Here is a 16,973-nt window from a genome sequence, read left to right as displayed (position 1 = left end):
TGTTTTCCCTGGAGTGTTGAAGGCTGAGGGGTGACCTTATAGAGGTTTATAAAATCATGAGGGGCATGGATAGGATGGATAGACAAAGTCTTTTCCGTGGGGTGGGGGACTCCAGAACTAAAGGGCATAGGTTTAGGGTGAGAGGGGAAAGATATAAAAGGTACCTAAGAGGGTGGTAAGTGTATGGAATGAGCTGCCAGAGGAAGTGGTGGAGACTGGTACAATTGCAACATTTAAAGGACATTTGGATGGGTATATGAATACGAAGGGTTTGGAGGGATATGGGCCAGATGCTGGTAGGTGGGACTAGATTGGGTTGGGATATCTGGTCGGCATGAATGGGTTGGACGTAGAGTCTATTTCCACGTGTACATCTCTATGACTCTATCCAAAGAGTGTGCAAATGGGTACCAGAGTTAAGGTAACAGTATTGATGCATTTAAAGTGTAGCGAGGAAATTATATGAAGGGAGTGAAGAAATAAAAGTTATGCTGACAGAAGTTTGACAAAAGAGCAGTGGATAAAGGTTTGGGTGGATGCACATGAGCTGAATTGACTAACGTATTTCTATGCTATATCGTCTGTGCAAAACACGTAACCAAGAACAGCAATAAAATGTTTTCATTAATGGTATTTGCCACCAGTTAATGTTTATGGAATTAGTGCAAAAAGGGACGTTTTCATCTAGCTTGATATAAATATGAATATAACTGTTAACTGAGCATCAATGAACAGACTGAGCAACAATCAAAACTGCCTCAGTTACTGTATTACTGCCGTTAGAACCTATCAGCATAATCAGTATCACTTGCAAAGCATTGGGCTGGTATTTAGTGTGGCTTGGAGACTGAGATACCTGAGGAAACAAATGTGAAGAGATTAAAAAGATGGACAAGTTGCATTTTGAGTTAGCTTTATGTTGCTTTACTTTCTTACTATAGACAGCTCCCACATGCTCCAGAGAATTTGGCAGCCCAGCTGAGTACCAGTGAAAAGAGAGCCATTTCCCTGACATGGTCAAAAGCATTTGATGGCAATAGCCCCTTGATTCACTACATCTTGGAAGTGTCTGAAAACAGTAAGTGCTGCAGCAACACATTATTCAGAGCATATAGCTTAAATTCTGACACATTATGGATTTTCATTGGCAAAATTAAAGCTAAGCAATTTAAAAAATGCCATTTGTTTGGTGGTACAGGGTTTGAATACCAATGAAAAATAGACATATGGCTTACTCTGTTGATTGCATTCATCTGCAAAAATGCAAGAACGCCAAATTACAAATGGTCACAACAATGTATACTCCATAAAAAAAGAGCTGCCGGTTTCTTGACTTCCCAAGAAATACAATATATCAAAGCTATCCTTTGGGGCAATGGCTGTCCTGTTATATTCATTGTTCACTCTGTACCACACAAGTTGGCAAATGGGCCAAAGACTACCACCTCTGAACCTGAAAATGCCTGATCTATATCACATTATCCTGGAAAGTCAGAATGTCCCATAAATTTGAACAGCAAGATAAGCAAACTGTTTCACACTGCTACTGTGCAGTGGCTATGTGATTGGTATTTTCCATAACAGGGGATCGTTATTAGACCAAAAAGATGTTTTGCCTCCTGTACAGTTGAGCACTGTGGTGTATGAATTGCACTGCTGATGTGATGCCAGGTAAGTAGGCTGTATGTCCCACTAATTGGTTGCAAACTTAACAATGTTCACCTTTGTTCATATAACACCCCTTCTCATTGTCCTACACGTATCAGGGTTTAACAGAGAACAATTTATACCAATTGCCTTCAAGCCAAAAACTGAGTATTCTCAAACAACTGTGTCTTTTTTGCTCCAGATTCCCCTTGGACTGTTCACCTGATGAATGTTAATCCAGAATCAGTGGGCCTGATGGTCAGAGGACTCATTCCAGCCAGGTCTTATCAGTTCCGTATCTGTGCTGTGAATGATGTTGGAAAGGGCCAATACAGCAGAGAGACCGAGAGGTATTCATAGCTTCAAATGTAGTGCAGCTGCCTTAAAAGATGAATTGTGATATGCCATAAATCTCATTGTGATTATACCTGAATATTACAAACTCTGTGGTCAAAGTCTAATTGCTTGGTTACTTTGCATGTCACATTAATTATAGAGTGGACTTTGTTTCTTATTTAGTCATACTCATTTACAATTTCTAACTTGTCTCAGATGGTTTCATTATAGAAATAGATTTCTGTCAGAGGACTTTGTCAAATACAATGCAACTGTGGCCAGTTGCCAGTTTTCATAATGTATTACTCTTAAGTGCTAAAAAGTTACAATAAATTCATGAGTCATTAGTACAACATGTTGGGTACAATCCATTTTTATTTTTTGAGGTTTTACCAAAACTGAATCTCTATCTTCATATTTTTCACAACCAAATGGTTTAAATTCTTGCAGGTTGTCACTACCTGAAGAACCTCCAAGCGCATCTCCACAAAATGTCATTGCAAGTGGCAGAACTAATCAATCGATCATGATTCAATGGCAGCCGCCCCCAGAGAACCATCAGAATGGGGCCTTGAAGGGTTACATTATCAGGTATCTCAGAACTGAGATTTTGCTGTCGGTATTTATGAATGAAGCTTAAAGTTGATGACCGTGGCTATGTATTTTTGAAAATATATTTTTCCTGTGGTTTCCATCATAACATGCACTTCAGAGCTGAGGCAAAAAAGTCTAAAAGATGGAAAATGTTGCCATATTCAGTTTTTTTGTTAAACTAACAAGTGAATTAACATGTATAATTGATGTCTTAAAGCAGAAACACTCGCTTAATTTTCTTCTGTACTTTTTAATATTGTCTACAGATTGTAATTTGCTGGGTTTATATTTAACATGTTGAAAATTGTGCTCAATATTTAATTTTTTAATGACCTCCCTACACAACATTAATAAGTACCTAAGGTAATTTCCTGCTTTTCTGCACTGGTATTTTATTGATGGACAGAAGGCCCAACACTGCATGGCAAGGCCACCAGCAGTCTGGCTTCCTCTGGTTTCTCATAGAGTTCAGGTTGCAGATGCAGCAGGACTCACTGCTATCAATGGCATGGCTAGTACTGGAGAGCTGCAGCCATTTCATCAGTTAAGCAGCTCTGGGAGGCAAGGCATCCTCCATCATCCAGATGAAACCATGACCTCAGGAAATTTACAGACTGCTGCCAACTAACTTTCACCTTGGTTTCCTGGCACTGCAGAGATAAACTCATTCTCAACTTTTTCAGCTGGGACCAGAGCCACCACCTTCCTGGAAAATTTAGAATATGGTCAATCTGAAAATCGCACATCAGATGTTTGCATTTGAAAACATCTAGCTATTGCAAAAATATCCTTCCCTTGCAATCTGAAAGTACTTTTCTAAGTTATATTTTCTTATTAGCAACACCATTTGTACATTCCCTGGTGTGTCTACTTTTCAGAAGTTTCCTAGGGAAAGTGTTTGATTGACTTTTCTCTTCTTATAGGTACTGTTTGGCAGGTTTACCTGTGGAGCACCAATATAAAAATATCACTAGTCCTGATGTTAATAATTTCTTACTGGAAGACCTCATCATTTGGACCAATTATGAGATTGCTGTTGCATCGTATAATGGGGCTGGACTAGGAATTTATAGCCCAACTGTCACTGAGTGGACCCTGCAAGGAGGTGGGTACTGAATATTTACTGCAGGAGAAGTGGGGAGTGGGAAAGGTACCATTAGGTAGTGTTGCTTTATTAAAATCATTATTCCTAGTTTGTAAAGTAAAATCACTTGGTCTATAAACGTAGCAAATAGTTTTTTGGGAAATATAACAATTCAAGAAATTCAAGTACTTCTTTGAAAGTTGCATGTTATGGTAAAGATTTGCACACATGTAAAGCAAATGATAGAAAATCTTTTATGCACACTTAAAATTTAGTCTTGATCAAAGTTAATTCCATTTTAACCAGAATTGATGCTAGTCCTTGAGTACTGTTGGGTCACATCAATGTGCTGTTTTATCCTCAGACCAGGGATTCATTTATGCATTTGCCACCAGCCACAGCTGGTTCACTCAGATCAGCTGCTTTGAAGACCTGCCTTTCATGGATCTTTCCACGTTCCAGTTCTAGTTGAATGAGAATCATAGCATCCCGACAGTGTGGAAAGCAGGCCATTTGACCCTCCAATGAGCATCCCATCCCTCTAATCTATCCTTGCAACCCTACATTTCCTGTGGCTAATCCACGGAGCCTGCACAACACAAGACACTATGGGCAATTTAGCATGGTCAGTCCACCTAACCCTGCATCTTTGGACAGTTTGAGGAAACCAGAGCACCTGGATGGAATCCACACAAACAGACACCCAAGGATGGGTCCCTGGTGCTATGAGGCTCATTGTTAACGACTGAGCCACCGTGCTACCCCGAGACTCGCACATTACAAGCCAGCAGCAAATATTTGATTAGATTAGATTCCCTACAGTATGGAAACAGGCCCTTCAGCCCAAAAAGTCCACACCGACCCTCCGAAGAGTAACCCACCCAGACCCATTTCCCTGACTACATATTTACCCTTGAGTATTGCACCTGACCCTATGGGCAATTTAGCATGGCCAATTCACCTGACCTGCACAGCTTTGGATTGTGGAAGGAACCGGAGTACCTGGAGGAAACCCATACAGACACGGAGAGAATATGCAAACTCCACAAACAGTCGACTGAGGCAGGAATCGAACCCAGGTGCCTGGCACTGTGAGGCAACAGAGCTAACCACTGAGCCACCAAGCTACCCCTGGTGGTATATAATTAACAAAGAGAGGTAAAACCTTAATTTTCACCAAGTCCTTGAATTCAACATTACCTTCAAGAGAGGCTTTTTCTGAGGCACAAGAGGAAGAACGTTTTTCACATCTCTTGCTGTCAATCAGTGAGTGACACTGCGAGCAGTGGTCCAGACATCTGTGGTGCAGATTCTCTGATCCTGTTTGATGGAGAAAAGCACACCATTTGAAGAAACCTTAGAGAGAGTGCAAAATCAGGACAGTATTGAAAAAAATCCCTGACACAAATTTAGCATTCATATTGTGGGTATGTGCATGATTCTCCCATAACAGTGCAAAGTAGTGTAATCCGGGTTTAGTCTCCCCAACTCCAGTCACAATCGCTTCAAGAACATTCTCAGTGAAGATCAGAAGGAGAAAAAAAAATAGAAATAGTCTACCTTTAAGGATAATTTCACAAACCTTCTGGCATTCAGAAAAGGGTAACACTACTGCTGGCATAGAACAGGTTTCCTACTCAACCTGCTTGCATTCATTAGTGTCTGGTCAGGTAGAACCATAATAGAGAAAAAGGACATTACATACCAACAAACGACACTTTGATTTTGTCCCTTGAATTCAATCTGGCTATAAAAAGTTGTTAGGAGTTCCAAATCAAAATTTCAAAGTAAGTATGCCATAGAAATGAAGCATAATGATCAAAGCAAACGTATCAGAAATTATTCTACATGCATGAATGTGTTGTCTAAAATTGCCAGTAATTCTCCATTTTTCTCCCTTTCCTTTTGAATTCTTGTTGTTCTTCCTAGTTCCTACAGTGCCTCCAGGAAATGTGCATGCTGAAGCCATTAATTCCACTACCATTCGATTCACATGGACACCTCCCAGTCCTCAGTTTATTAATGGGATTAACCAAGGTTACAAGGTAAAAAAATCATAATTTCAACATGCCTTAAAAACTATACATTGTTGATTAGGGTTCTGTTCAGTGTCAGATTATACATAATGTTCCCAACACTCCAGGAATTAATGACCAACATTCCCTGTTGGCTGGATAAGGATTGGAGAAAATAACAACTTAGCAATCTCTGTCACTGGCTATGTCAGTGTTAGTATCAGCATTCGGATTTATGGCAGAATCTCATTCCTGCTCCTGTCAAAACAAATCCTTTTAGTAGCTGTCTTCATCCAGAAGCAGTATCAACACCTCAGTTATGTTACTTTTATAGTTAAGGCTACTGTCATCAACACTTCAATGTGAAGGGGCTATAAATGAATAAACCCTAAAGGGTATCTTCCAATGTTGTACCCAACATGATTTGTCAGATGGAGTTTCAAAGCAGATCAGATACTGAGTGAGAAATCCTAAAGTAAACCCATTAAATGAAGACACCACCACAAGAGCTCTCAATACTTGCATGCCCTTGCATCCTTTGAGAAAGGGGCAAAGCTTTAAAGTCAGAATCAAGTGCTTCAGGAGAAGTACTAAGAAATACCATCAATGTTAACATACAAAGTCAACCTTTGAATTTTTATACAATTCCTTCGGTTGAAGGACAGAAACAGCGGTTGACTTATATGCTTGATAGAAAAATGAACTGCCATCAGGGATATGGCTGGTTGCAATTTTTAAGTGACATCAGCGTCTGACACAAAAAGTGGGTATGTCTTAAACTCCAGTACTTCTTTGCAACACAGCTCACATCATTTGCTTGAAGTCTTGCACGTAGTTATAAAGTGTCAGTAAGTAACACAGGCATTTTTGGGTAGAAAGTTTGAAGCTGACCACTAATGCAAGTGTAGAATAACATGGCAGAGAAAGGGGTATAATTTAAATACCAAATTCACATTCTTAGCACCAGAAATATTGGATCATCGTCTACGCAAGTTCAACATCTATACTGCAATTTACAGTACAACCGCAAATGGAAGCGTGGAACTTTCACTGCAAAAATCTGAGACTGACAGTTTTTTTTAATTAAGGATATTAATGCATTTGGAGCTGAGACAGGAAAATAGAGTTAAGATACAGATCCACCATGATCTCATGGAATGGGTGAACAATCTTAAGGTGCTAAGTAGTTAACGACTGTTCCTAGGTAATCCATCATGACTATCCAGGAACAGATTTAATTCCTAACCAACTTCTGCAAGCAAATTCCAGTGAAAGAATTTCATTCTGATTCATGTTTGGGAGGACATTGTTACTTACCCTGTGATGTAATTAAAAAAGAAAACATATGTGTTTCATTACGCAAGCCTACTCTCATCTGCAATGTATTAATCTATGCATTTACTGTGATAAAGGGACATATATGCCTCTTCCACAGATTGCAATCCATTATAGTAGAAATGTTATCCCTGCTATAAATTCTAGGTTTTAGAAAGTGAATTTCAAATTGTGCCAATAACAAGAAACTTGACCTGCTCCATTATCATCTCTTAATTTACTTATTATCTGAAGTTTTAAATCAATAAGCAAATCTTAATTTGTTTTTTAAAAATGCATGTTATTTCTTTGCAGAGAGAAAGATAATATTACAACCAAAAAATGAGTGAAAGTAGTGCTTGTTATAGTATGTCAAAGTTAACCTTATGAATAAAAAAACCCAATCACAAAGGTTGTCTGAATGAGGCAAGTCAAGCACAAATGATACTTCCTCATCAATCTTATCAGTTGCTATTGCAAGAAATGTTAATTTATATATCGAGAAAAAAATTGAAATGATTCAAATTATTTTCTGTTTGCAAAAGCACTGAGTTCAACTGCTCTGTTGTTGACCTATGCTATCTGACTATCTCTACTCTAGCTCCTTGCGTGGGAACGTAATGAGGCAGAAACACTAGCTGTGGTGACAATGACTGCTCAGCCAATGGTTTTGTCATTATTTTATAATATTCTACCCCTCTCCTGACTTTTGTTTGAAAATACTTAACCCTTTATGTGAAATGGTGTTGTCTCCTGATATATTGATGGTATTTTTTTTCGGATATGGAGACACATGACATTGGAGGAAAACCTACTTGGATGAAAAGGTTCAACATGTTCTTAATTTCTTTGTTATCAACGTAACTACAAGATCAAGTTCTGACTAATTGTTTTGAACATGATTACTTCCTATAAGGGGATTAGAAAGTGAGTAATTGGCCAAAACCTAGTTATGAAATTTACAGCAAAATGTTATTGTTTGTTTGACACAAGTGATCCAGTTTGTGACATTTCAACATTCCTTGGCAACACAATACAAGCCTGTTTTATATTGGACTGAGTACTACTACAAGGAGTCAGTGTCCTTTAGGGTGCGGTAGCAATCCTGAACTGAAATCAAAAAGATAAAACAGTTACCAGTTCCAAATGTTGTCAACTCAAACATTCTTTGGCTGTTTTTGCAGCTCTTCAGATACAGACACGTTTTAAAAAATACTTTTTCCTGCAATTCCTGCTTACTTTACATTCCTACATCCTTCCTCATATCGACAATTGCCTGGATAGAAGATTCACATTTTCATTGCACCCTCTCCCTCAATGAAGGTTACATGTTCCACTGTAATGTTCATATTATAATTGGCCTGACTTGACCCTGTAGCTGTTGTCCAAATATTGAGCAGCCTCAAACCCCATAAACTTCCTTATGATTTTAGTGCCATGTCCTTCTCCACCCTTCAGTTAGTCTTTTGCCATTGCTGTGTGGACTATCCTCTTGCTGTCTTCCCCTGGCAGTAAGTCTGAGAAGGGGAATTCCTTGTGTGGTGAAGAATGGACATAAATTCCATCATTACAATAATTCTGTGATACAGAATGCTGATGATTCACCAGAGGGCACACCAGCACTCTTGGAGAAACAGTTTGTGATTTGTTAAACAAACAAGGAGTCAATACTAAAACCTTCACATTTCAGAAAACTCTTTCAGAAACTTGTGAAAAGTCATTTTTTATGTGAAGCATTTGAGAACCAAACCAAACAACTTCTCTGTCTATGTCCACCTGCAACAAGACTTGGGCAGCATCCAAGCTTGAGCTGATAAGTGGTAAGTAACATCTGTGCCAGACAATGACCATCGCCAACAGGAGAGAATCAAACATCTCTCCTTGACAGTACCTTCTCCTTGTTGAATCCCACATTATGAGTTACCTTTGATCGGAGAGACTTAAGTGGATCAGCTGCAGAAATGCTGTGGCTACAAGAACAAGCAGGGAATTCTATGGTGAGTTAATAAGTTCCTGATCACAAACTCCACATTTTCCCCACAAATCCCTGTCCAGTGTCTACAAAGCACAGCCAGATGCATGCAGCTCCAACTACAGTCAAAATGTACAACACCATGCAGGACAAAGTAGCCCATTTGATTGACACCCCATCTATCAGTCTTAGCATTCATTCCCTTCACTGTTAGCAGAATGCATCATCTAAAAGCTGGCGTGCATAACTTGCCAAGCCCCTTTGCCTATGACCTTTAATACCTAGAAGAACAACGTAATGGATACATGCAAACATCACCATCTGCAGGATTCCCTCCAAGCCACACTCCATCCTGAATTGGAAATATGTTGCCATTCCTTCAGTGACTTGCTGGGCCAAAATCCTGGAATTCTCTCAGAAACCAATACTTACATCACATAGGCTGCAGCATTCAAAAATGCAGTTCGCCACCACCTTCTCAAGTCCAGATCGGGATGGACTATAAGTGCCAGCAATATTCATATTGCATGAATGAATACAATGTTGAAAATTTATTAATATTTCATTGTATAGGTCACCAAACACGTTGAGTAGATTTTAATTCATTTTGAATTTTAAGAATTTACAACTTTGTTTTAGTAGTCAGGATTGTGTGAGCAACATCAACATACTTGAGCACAAAATAGTTTCTCTAAGTTTATAATTGCTTCCTGCTCCTCAGTAAGAAGTTGCGCCTCATTGTGTGTCCCTGTACCAGGCAGGCCAACTAAATCTCAAATATTTACTTTAAAGAGCCTCAGTTTCCCTGGATACATTGAAAATAAAAATTGCTGGAGAAACTCAACAGTTCTGGCAGTACCTGCCCAGAGAAAACAGAATTAATATTTTGAGTCCTGTGATCCTTTTAGAGCAATAGCCTAGTCTCAAATCACAAGAAACTCTGTTTCTCTCTCCACAGATGCTTCCAGACATGCTCAGTTTCTTCAGCAATTTCTGCTTTTATTTGTTTCCGATCTCCACCATCCACAGTTCTTTATACCATCATAGTTTCCCTGCATTCGGAAGGAAAAAAATGTCCCAAAGTTTTTTTTTATTATTCCTTCCTTCAAAACAATGTACTTTTATTTCATGTTCTGTTATTTCTGAATCATTCTCAGTCAAGTTTCTTGTGATAATGATCTACAGTGTAAAGCTATCCCAGTTACACATTTGAAGGTTACTGAGAGAGGCACAAGAATGGTTAGTGTGGCAAGTGTCAAAAATACCTTGCATTAGGTTAGAAATCACACAACACCAAATTATAGTCCAACAGATTTATTTGGAAGCACTAGCTTTCAAAGCACTGATTCTTCATCAGGTGGTTGTGGAGCAGAATCATAAGACACAGAATTTATAGCAACAGGATTGCAGTGTCATGGAATATAATATTAAACAAATTTAGATAAATCTTTTACAACGACCATGTTAGTTTTGGTTCCTTCATATATCCTTTAAAGCTATCTTGAGAATCTAAATTTTAAAAAGTTCTGGGATTTACATATGAAGGAACTGAAACGAGCATGATCATTCTAAAAGATGAAAGACTTAAGCTAAATTTGTTTAATATTTCATTCTATGACACTGCATAGAATCATCCTGTTGTTATAAATTCTGTGGCTTATGATTCTGCTCCACAGTCGGGTGATGAAGAAGCAGCGCTTCGAGAGCTAGTGCTTCCAAATAAACCTGTTGGACTGTACCCTGGTGTTGTGTGATTTTTAACTTTGTCCACCCCAGTCCAACACCAACACCTCCAAATCATGACCTGACATTAATCTATGTTCTTAATGAAAAGCTATGGATCTTGATCTTGGAAGCTGAAAGAGAAAGAGTTCCATTCCATGATGAGTTCCACAAAAAGAACAGGAGAAAATCATTTCACCTTTCTGCTTAATTGAAAGTAGCTTTTCCTCTGTTAAGGATTAATGTGTGGTGCATGCTCTGAGTGGGTGCTGCATGTCAATCCACAAACCCTCTTCCAAAGTACTCACAATTTCCCCTACAAAGATATCTGCATCCTTGGGTTTTACCCACATCAATTTTCTATATGGTTTGAGTAAAGAAATTTCTGTCTGTTCAGATTTCTGAAATTGACCTGTGCTGTAAACTTTTAATTAGATTCCAAACCTTCATATAAATTCTGCAGTAAGTAGAACCACTATCCTTCCTGAATCATTCTGAAAAGTCAAGGATGCAGAAATATCTCAGTGTATTAAAACCTGAACTTAACTCACAAAGTCATTAAATTGAATTAATGAAGTACCCACAGGATCATGAATACTTGCCAAATCCCAATTCTTTAGAAAAATCCTTGGCAGCCTTACTCAATCTACAGCATTCGTCAACCAAGATAAAAGGGATATTTGGTCAACTGCGATCCAAAATTTATCAATATGTTATATCATTTGTTCAGATTGTCTTGTTTAGTGCAAGAGAGTCAATGTCAGATCTGACTGTGTAATGTTAGAATGTACTTTTCTGTGTAACAGTCAACGGCAAAACATGATTAACTAATGATTTTCAAATATATGATGACTTTTGATTAACTATATAGGAAATGTTCATTTTCTCTGGTTGAAGATTCAATGCCATTGTGAGCAGATGGATCAGGAGAAAATCCAGTAAAGTTGTTGGAGCATGGAATGTTTTGCCACAGAAAGTAGCTAAGGTAGAAATAAAAAATACAAATAAGCATTTGAAGCAAGGAATATGAAAAGAGAGCAGGACAAAGGGAGTAGTTTTGAATTGCTTTAGTTGAGAGACACAATGGCTTGGAAAGTCTCCTTCTGTGCTACGTACTTCTGTGAAAAGTGAGGATCAGAATCTTGTTGAGATTTGGATTGTGGACAACCACAACAAGTACAGTACTTCCTAATGTTATGTGACAAAAGTAATGAGGTAGAACTGTAAAATCCACTCAGAACATCTTGGCAGTCAATTTAAGATAAATCCCTTGTGAATCTCAGCAAGATGTGACATGATAGTCTGGGTGAGTCACACTTGATTCCAGTTGCAGAGATGAGCATTCAATTAAGCCTTTATACAGCAAAATAATTCAAAGCTAATCTACACTCTCCTCTCTGATTCAATTTTGATGCAGATGGTGAGAAATCTCATCAGTTCTTTCCCTGAGGTTGGCAAGTATGTCTGTTAGAGAATTTCCAAAAGCATTAACTTTTTGAATGCATGTTCCCTTTATTTCCTGTAAGTTAATTGCTTTCCACCACAATTAGCTGCTGTTGTGAAAAAACTAAGCATTCTGGGGTACTCAAGAAACATCATAATTACAAATGTTTGGAAGCCAATCAATTTCATGTTACCTCGAAATCTATTCATATAAGAATTTTAACTTTTCAGCTGTTTTTTTAAATCAAAAAATTGGCATTGATTACTGGATTCCTCCCGTCCATCTAAATTTAAACTGTCATTTTAAATTACCTGTAATTCTTTAAATTGAAACTTTGGACTCAGTCAGAAGGCCATATATAATGAGACACTCCATCACTGAGGAGAGAGACATAGATCATTTAGTTCTTGGCCCACCATAATTCCATCCTATCATGATACAGCTGCTCTTAGGAACAGATCAGTGAAAAAAGTCTGGGCTGCCAACAGCGATGGTGAAAACTCAATCTTCCATTGCTCAGGCTAATCAATTAATGTCAAGTCACACAACTTAAACACTGGCTATACAGGAGTGTATGAGGTACCAAATATACTGACTGAGGTACATGGACAGTCAGTCCTTAATTTTATTTCACTGTGGATGTTGACATACATCACCTTATTTGCATTAACTTGACAAATGTTAACCAAGAGTAATTGTGCAGTTTGAGAAGCTTTTACAACCAAATCTGTTCATAGGTTAAACCTGAAAAGTTTCATAGTTTATGAATGGAGAAATTTAAGTCAATATGGAATCATGGGGCAGCATGGTGGCTCAGTGGCTAGCGCTGCTGCCTCACAGCATCAGGAACCCATGTTCAATTCCAGTCTCGGGTGACAATCTGTGTGTAGTTTGCCCATTCTTCCTGTGTCTCAGTGGGTTTCTGCCAGGTGCTCAGGTTTCCTCCCACAAAGATGTGTGTGACAGGTGGATTGGCCATGCTAAATTGCCCCATAACATCTAGGGATGTGCCGGTAGGTGGATTAGCCATGAGAAATGCAGCATTACAGGGATAGAATAGGGGGCTTAAGTCTGGGGGGGATGCTCTTTGAGGGATCGGTGTAGACTCAGTGGGCCAAATAGCCTCAGTCTGCACTGTCAGGACTCTATGATTCTATGTTACAAGGTCACAGTAATCACTGTTTATAAAATGTTCTGCAGCCCTAATTAATCCCAGGAAACTGTTCCTTGATCAACATGATTCCAGAAGAAACTGTTATGCCAAGATTTGTTCTTTCTCCTATTTAGAATCAAAGTTTGTAATATTTTTGTGTAGGATAAATATGAGTGCACCTTTTGATAATCTTATAATGAAGAAAAGGTTTTGTATTATCTCTTAAATAGACAAAAGTAGTTTCCCCATTAAAATGATCATTTTTATATTATAATTTGAGAATAATGCATTCAAAAAGTTCCACACTGAAGTGTCATCTGTTCTAACTGGTAACAAACTGAAATTGACTGGGTTTTCATTGAAGTTGATCTGTATATAAGAAAACTTGTAGTCACAGAAATTTGCTTGTGGTTGCTGAATACATGTTAGTTGACAGCAGTACTTTCTGAAATGTCCCCTTCTCCAAATCTCCATAATGTTGTTACCATTTCAGCTGTTGGCTTGGGAGCCTGGTCAGAGTGAAGACTTCACAATGGTAACAGTCCAACCAAATTTCCAGGATATGGTCCATGTTGGGTACATCCGAGGCTTGAAGAAGTTTACAGAATATTACACTTCAGTGCTATGTTTCACTACACCAGGTGATGGCCCCAGGAGTCCAGCTCATCTTCTGCGCACACATGAAGATTGTAAGTACTTTCTCAGCACCATGAGTACTTCCAAATATTCATAATGCAAGGTCCAGAAAAGTTTTACAAGGACGTTACCGAGACTAGAAGAGACTGAATAGGCTGGGACTTATTTTCCCCTGGAGGCTGAGGGGTGACCTTGTAGAATTTTATAAAATCATGAGGAGCATAGATCAGGTGAATAGCCAAGGTCTTTTGGAATCCATAAAATTTAACGTGAGAAGGGAAAGGTTTAAAAGGACCTGAGGGGCAACTTTTTCACACAGAGGATGTTTGCATATGTGGAACTAGCTGCCAAATGAACTGGTAGAGGCAAGTACAATTACAACATTTAAAATAAATTTGGATGGTACATAACTAGGATAGGTTTAGAGGGATATGTGCCAAACAGAGGCAAATGGGAGTACTTCAGTTTAGGAAACCTGGTTGGCATGGACGAGTCGGGCCGCAGGGTCTGTTTCTGTGCTATGAGACCCTATGACAAGATGGATGGATTTATTACCCATAAAGTTCTAGATTCTGCTATTTGACAAAATTGTAATGAATTGTTCTGAAAATCCCTTGATTTTCAAAATGTACTAAATATACTCTCTATATTAAACGCAGCAAGTATTATATATAATTGCAAGCAATGAACTTGATTGATATTCGGAGCTTTGTGTTGAGTGTAAGTTATAGATAGACCTTCCTCTTGTGTCAACCTGTGGTTACAATGCTTCCAGAATTAACACAGGTCGAATAGCTTAAAATATGTTAGGCCATTTTATTAAATGTTTGTATACCTGAGCCACGCAGTTATTATATACTGGAAATTGGGATGGAGTTTCCACTCTCAGACCAGCAGTAAGGTTGATCTTAGCCAGGAAGAACACAAGAGAAGCCCAGGTAAAATTGCCTGTCCAACTTAACCTCCTTTGATCCTAGTTTCTTGCCAGCAGGTGCCAGGCCTCTGCTTTATTACTGGATAATGCCATGCAAATGAGACTGGTAATTAAGTGGAATGACATAGTTCAATCTTGCTACAACACAGATAACCACCATATTGACTAATCTGCCTTAACTAAAACATTTCACCCACATAAATCAAATAGCGTTCCTGTTCCTGATCACCAAGGGGATCACTGATGGAAACAGTGTTTGCCTTCATGGGAAGAAGAATTAGGTTTAACTATAATATCACTTGAAAGCAAATAGTCTGCCAACAATTATGTATGGTGAATTATTACTTGGTGAGTAATGAGAGGACATTTCAATGGGCTGAAAGCAAAAACATCCCAGACTTGATAGCATTTACTTTAGAATGCAAAGATTTGTAAGACATTGACAACCGCAATGATAATCGTCAGACAGTGGAAAAATAGTACATTGGATGCGGGTTAATATTGTGCCAATATTCAAAAGAAAACAAAACTGAAGGCAATTTTGTCTTAGTTCAATTCCACATTAGCAAATTATTTCTGCCACAACAAACTGATAAACAACAATCAGCATTGATTTAGTTGTTGAAAGTCTTAAATAAGTATAACCTCCTTGATTTCATTGAAAATATGAGAACCTAAATCAAACCCTCTGAAATTGTCTTTTTTTCTGAGAAATTTGTACATGAAATATTATCAATGATGAATGATATTCAAAGCTTTGGTGATTCAAGGCATAATTCAACTCTGAGTGAGAAAATACCTTGAAGGCAAAGGTTAGAAAGTTTGTATCTGAATAGGGTGAACTGTTTAGAAAAGTTCCCCAGTGTTCAATATTGCGAGCTTTAATTTTTCTAATTTATGTCAATGACTTTGATTCTGAAATTCACTGCAAATTAAGAAAGTTAAACTAGGAGGGGCAGTGGAATTTAAGGATGTAGCTTAGAAACTATGGAAGTAATTTAATAAATGAGTGTTCAAACCATAGTCAATTAAACTTAATATAGAAACTGGTAAAACATTGCAGTAGTTATGCGGATATATCATGAGTTGTCTTGAAACAGCCAAGGATGAAGTTGAGTATGATTTGGTAGCCTTTGTGGACTTGACATCTCTCACCAATAAAAGGCACCAATCAACCTGTCAAGACCCACATGGGAAAGTGTGTTGATGCTGAAGCTCCACAACTGCCAGCATTGTTACAAGAGTTAGAGCTTATCAAGTGACTCAAAATTCCCAGTTTACCCTGCTGATGGACTCGAATTATCAAGCCAGGTGTCCATGCTTAACCAGAAACTATCATTTATTACTAAGAAATCAATTCTAACCACAGGAAAACAAAGTAGGAATCGTCAACTTATGATAGAGTCAGAGAGTCATAGAGATGTACAGCACGGAAACAGACCCTTCGGTCCAACCTGTCCATGCCAATCAGATATCCCAACCCAATCTAGTCCCACCTGCCAGCACCCGGCCCATATCACTCCGAACCCTTCCTATTCATATACCCATCCAAATGCCTCATAAATGTTGTAATTGTATCAGCCTCCACCACATCCTCTGGCAGCTCATTCCATACACGTACCACCGTCTGCGTGAAAAAGTTGCCCCTTAGATTTCTTTTATATCTTTCCCCTCTCACCGTAAACCTATGGCCTAGTTCTGGACACCCCGAACCCAGGAAAAGACTTTGTCTATTTATCCTATCCATGCCCCTCATAATTTTGTAAACCTCTATAAGGTCACCCCTCAGCTTCCGATGCTCCAGGGAAAAGAGGACCAGCCTGTGCAGCCTCTCCCTATAGCTCAAATCCTCCAACCCTGGCAACATCCTTGTAAATCTTTTCGGAACCCTTTCAAGTTGCACAACATCTTTCCGATAGGAAGGAGACCAGAATTGCACGCAATATTCCAACAGTGGCCTAAACAATGTCCTGTACAGCCGCAACATGACCTCCCAACTTCTGTACTCAATACTCTGACCAATAAAAGAAAGCATACCAAACGCCTTCTTCACTATCCTATCTACCTGCGACTCCACTTTCAAGGAGCTATGAACCTGCACTCCAAGGTCTCTTTGTTCAGC

The 16,973-nt window shown here is 38.7% G+C and overlaps 1 protein-coding gene across 3 annotated transcripts in view; it reads left to right on the top strand.

The window, feature by feature from the left end:
* sdk2b (sidekick cell adhesion molecule 2b) overlaps positions 1 to 16,973 on the top strand; it is a 949,565-nt gene that overhangs the window by 691,960 nt on the left and 240,632 nt on the right. For all 3 annotated transcript variants that reach the window (XM_043714747.1, XM_043714746.1, XM_043714748.1), the window contains 6 exons: positions 942 to 1,078; positions 1,850 to 1,997; positions 2,434 to 2,574; positions 3,501 to 3,682; positions 5,591 to 5,706; positions 13,775 to 13,970. In XM_043714747.1, coding sequence (XP_043570682.1) covers positions 942 to 1,078; positions 1,850 to 1,997; positions 2,434 to 2,574; positions 3,501 to 3,682; positions 5,591 to 5,706; positions 13,775 to 13,970 — 920 coding nt within the window. The remainder of the gene's footprint in view (positions 1 to 941; positions 1,079 to 1,849; positions 1,998 to 2,433; positions 2,575 to 3,500; positions 3,683 to 5,590; positions 5,707 to 13,774; positions 13,971 to 16,973) is intronic.

Source organism: Chiloscyllium plagiosum, chromosome 24, assembly GCF_004010195.1.
Source record: "Chiloscyllium plagiosum isolate BGI_BamShark_2017 chromosome 24, ASM401019v2, whole genome shotgun sequence".
Classification (NCBI taxonomy): domain Eukaryota; kingdom Metazoa; phylum Chordata; class Chondrichthyes; order Orectolobiformes; family Hemiscylliidae; genus Chiloscyllium; species Chiloscyllium plagiosum.
Note: the sequence above shows the minus strand (reverse complement) of the source record. Positions and strands in the feature narration are given on the sequence as shown.